Source organism: Lactuca saligna, chromosome 9 (assembly GCF_052625555.1).
Source record: "Lactuca saligna cultivar CGN05327 chromosome 9, ASM5262555v1, whole genome shotgun sequence".
Classification (NCBI taxonomy): Eukaryota; Viridiplantae; Streptophyta; class Magnoliopsida; order Asterales; family Asteraceae; genus Lactuca; species Lactuca saligna.
The window spans coordinates 104,003,616-104,008,326 of NC_136425.1; the positions used below are offsets into that span (position 1 = coordinate 104,003,616).

A 4,711-nucleotide genomic window follows, 5' to 3' on the forward strand; every position below is an offset into this window, starting at 1 on the left:
ACATATTCATCTTGATGTGCGTAAGAATTTATCATTTCTCCACAAATATATACATGTAATCACAAATAAATATACTTGTTCTCACGTTGTCAATCTTTTAGTTGTTCTTATTTAATCATTATATATATATATATATATATATATATATATATATATATATATATATATATATATATATAGGTTTTATGCGAAAATGTAAATAATCTGAAAAAATGCGAAAACAAGAAAATCCTATGAGATTGTACCACCTCAACATTATATTTTGGATAATAATTCATCCAAATTTTGAAATATATTATGATAATCGATAATATATAAGAAATTGTTTCATGTTAGCAAAGTATGATTTTTGACATTTTTATTATAAAAACATGAATTTAAAAATGGTTAAGAACGTGAAAAAAAAAAGTAATTGTTAAAAACGTTTTAAAATCTATATTATCATAACACGATCCAATGTAACTTATTAGCTTTAATTTATTGTTAATAAATTTGTTTTTTATAGTACATGTATTTGATTTTTATAAGATAAATCTGTTTTAGTGTTTTCCTAAGATATTTATGTTTTTGCATATATATATATATATATATATATATATATATATATATATATATATATATATTGAAATGACAACATACTTATTAACATTACATATGACTCCTATGTTTATGTTTCTTATAGATACTTAAACTCATAACTTCTTATTTACCATAGTCACTTCTGACGGTAACTATTCATTTAAGATAGTTACTCCATAGCGGTAAACAAAAGTCGTCCTGTGTTTGCAACATTTAGATTGTTCTTTATATATATATATATATATATATATATATATATATATATATATATATATATATATATATATATATATATATATATTTTGAAATGACAACATACTTATTAACACTACATATAACTCCTATGTTTATGTTTCTTATAGATACTTAAACTCATAACTTCTTATTTACCATAGTCACTTCTGACGCTAACTATTCATTTAAGATAGTTACTCCATAGCGGTAAACAAAAGTCGTCCTGTGTTTGCAACATTTAGATTGTTCGTTATATATATATATATATATATATATATATATATATATATATATATATATATATATATGGACAATAATTGATGCACGTATCACTTTCTATATCAACCACATTCTTCGCATCTCAACAGCAATCTTCGACAGTATCCCACACTCTGATTGTTATGGGAGGGAGTGTGGTGGTCAATGTGGCCAGGGTTATGATGGTTATTACTATGATGGTGGCTGTGGTGCCGTCCACCTGCAGAGCGATAATCAACGATAACCACCACCAGCAGCTCTATCCGGTGGTTCTGGTCCCTGGAGCCGGCGGAAACCAGCTAGAAGCCCGATTGACGGCGGAATATAAGGGGACGAGCTGGCTATGCAGCCGATTCTTCCCAGTTAAGAAGCAGGATGGAGGTTGGTTCCGCCTATGGTTTGACGTCGGTGTATTATTAGCACCATTCTTGGAGTGTTTTGCTGAACGAATGACGCTTTACTACCACCCAGAATTGGATGATTACAGAAATGCTCCGGGAGTTGAGACGAGGGTGTGTCAGTTTGGTTCCACTCAGTCCCTTCTCTACCTCGATCCTAATCTCAAGTAATTAATCGAAACTTTCAATTTCTTTTCATCATATCTTTTAATTTGATCAATTTTCACATCAACGTTGTTAAAGATTCCATCTATTTCTTAACACCTGAATCATAATAAATAACGATGACTTTTGAAACGAGGATACAACAATTTACATTCAATTACTTAGCAGAAGTTCAACTTTCATTTATTTATTTATTTATTTATTATAGCGTAGTAATTTGATAAGTCTTCCACTTTATAACATCGATGTATCTTGTATTCGAATAACAATTTTAAAGTTAAATAGATTTAAAAAAATGTATATGGCTCTGATAGGATAAAATAAGAAAAGATGCTATATAAAATAAACAAATGAAACTAAATTATTATTATTTGTACATAACTTTTATTATATAAGGTTACCGTTGTTAAATAATTTAATGGATTATTATCAACTTTCCATTTCATTTTATACTTTTTTTAAACGTTTATAATTAGGTTCAATAGTTTTGTTTATTTTAATTGATTTTCTTTTTTAAACTAAACCATGAAATAATTTTATTTGTTTTTAAAAGTATACTAATATAAAAGAAATTTAAATACCAATAAAATTCAATATTAATATCATTTTGAATATATGGGAGATGATATATCATATAACTAGTTAAAAATTAAATATCTTTCTATATTTTGTTCCTATTTATTCTCATATTCCAAAAAAAAAAACAAAAAACCAAAAAAGTGTGTAATCTATTAATTATTTCTCTTAATCAAATTTTTTAATATTTATTTTGATATAATGAATATGAGGATATTTGGTTTCTCTATTAGTTATAGTAATACAAATATATTTTCTTTTATATTTTTATTGGATAGGTAAAAATGATAAAATAACTAATAGGAGCTAGCTAATTAAACCACTTGGGTTGTGGTGATTTGGTAAGGCATGTGGAAGATATGGTGGATAACCTATTGATCCATGTTCAAATCCTAGCACCATTCAGCCCTTGTAACCATGGAGATTCGCCTGCAGTGACTCCAGGACATGAGACAAAGCTTTATGTTTGCAGCAGGGATTAGTCGATGCGCGAAAACTAGCCCGGAAACCCTCGTTAGGGAAGTTCCCTTTCCAAAAAAAAAAAAAAAAAAAAAAAAAAAACTAGCTAATTAATAAAAATTCGCTAAATAATTGAATCTTTTGCAAAATTAACATGAATTAAATGATACAGTTAAGTCTTTTGTAACCCGAAAATGTCTTGGATTGATGAGATCTTTTAAAAACGGGAAATGATTCGTACACAATAATTTTATCGCTACATAACATTTTATGTTTATTAGAGTTGTACAACACGACATTTTAAAACATACATCATTGTGTATGTATATTTTTTGTTGTGTACAAATCATCTCCCTTTACATATGAATATTTTTGTATTTTTTACAAAATTCACAGGCACATAACAAGTTACATGGAACCATTGGTGGAGTCTCTACAAGAGCTTGGCTACACGGATAACAAAACTATGTTCGGAGCACCTTATGATTTCCGTTATGGCCTTGCGGCAGAGGGACATCCTTGCGACGTCGGCTCCACCTTCCTCCAAAACCTAAAGCAGTTAATTGAGGAAGCAAGTGATTCAAATGGTGGAAACTCTGTCGTTCTCATATCCCACAGTCTCGGTGGCCTCTTCGTCCTCCAACTCCTCAACCGCAACCCACCGTCCTGGCGGAAACAATACATCAAGCACTTCATCGCACTGGCGGCACCATGGGGTGGCACGGTGGACGAGATGTTGACTTTTGCATCCGGAAATTCACTAGGAGTCCCCCTGGTAAACCCTTTGCTTGTTAGAAATGAACAACGGAGCTCGGAGAGCAACTTATGGCTATTGCCACGTACAAAGCAGTTCCCGCAGGAGAAACCACTTGTTGTTACCAGAAACTCGACTTATTCTTCTTTTGATATTTCAAGATTTTTAGAAGATATCGGGTTTCCTGAAGGGGTGCAGCCATACCAGAAACGAATTTTGCCTTTGGTGGAGAAGTTGGTTGCACCAGGAATTCCGGTAACATGTATTATCGGAAGTGGAGTTCAGACACCAGAATCTTTGTATTATGGAGAAGAAGGCTTTGATAAGCAACCAGAGATTGTGTACGGAGATGGAGATGGTACGGTGAACATGGCGAGCTTGATGGCTTTAGTAGATGAGTGGAGGGACGAAGAGAATCAAAGGCTTAAAGTTATTAAAGTTGATGGGATCTCTCATACGAACATAATCAAGGATGATGAATCACTCGATCAAATAGTTAAGGAAATCACTATTATTAATGAAGATCTCCCTACTTCTTCATTTGTTTCGAGTTCCTAAAGCAGAAAAAGAATTTTATTGGTTGAAAGTGCATTGTTTTCCAAAAAAACTTATATAAGTAGTTGATTATAGGTTGTTTTGTTTATAAACGTGATAATAGAGTGTCTAAGGGGTGTCTTATTAGCAACACTTATATATATATATATATATATATATATATATATATGTGTGTGTGTGTGTGTGTGTGTGAAACTCACACTTTAGTTATTCCAAATTTCAACTTCTGGTTTAAATAGGCCTAAAACTATTTTCTAGCTTAATGGGACATAAAGTGAAGGTCCATAATATTGTGGTTTGACCTAGGCATCAATTTTGTATAGATCTGATCAGGGTGTCAGTGGTTGTATAGCAGTGTAATTGTTTGAACTTGTATGTGTGCAGCCTCACACATGTGATTATTGTTTCAACAGTTAACCGCACACCTTCAACAGTTGACCACACACCTTCAATAGTTGACCGCACACATGATTTTCTCAGATTTTTGATGAAATTTGATTTCAAACAATTTGAAAACTATTGAAAACAGGAATTAAATAGTAGTTCTTCGATCAATTTAGACAAATGCACTTCAAAAACAGTGGAATTTTGCAACCTCACACTCTAAAATACTTCAATTGACACCAAATTAGCTCTGATACCAATTGTTAGTCTTAAAACTATAGATCAAAATCAGTAATCAGTGAAGTAATAACAATCAAAATAGAGTGTAGAAGGAGTAGAAGGAGTAGAA

General features: G+C 31.3%; 1 protein-coding gene across 1 annotated transcript; it reads left to right on the forward strand.

Annotated features, from left to right (window-relative positions):
- The first annotated feature begins 1,116 nt into the window (after window positions 1-1,116).
- On the forward strand, window positions 1,117-4,070 carry LOC145014555 (alpha/beta-Hydrolases superfamily protein). The gene is made up of 2 exons (XM_078972944.1): window positions 1,117-1,636; window positions 3,066-4,070. The coding sequence occupies exons 1-2, from the start codon at window positions 1,134-1,136 to the stop codon at window positions 3,979-3,981; spliced, it is 1,419 nt and encodes a 472-aa protein (XP_078829070.1). The 5' UTR covers window positions 1,117-1,133; the 3' UTR covers window positions 3,982-4,070.
- Window positions 4,071-4,711: the final 641 nt, after the last annotated feature.

Bases quoted from the DNA above. Each gene is read 5' to 3' on its own strand.
- LOC145014555 (XM_078972944.1), top strand. From the start codon at position 1,134: ATGCACGTATCACTTTCTATATCAACCACATTCTTCGCATCTCAACAG. The intron at 1,637-3,065 runs GTAATTAATCGA...CAAAATTCACAG, and splicing joins TACCTCGATCCTAATCTCAA to GCACATAACAAGTTACATGG.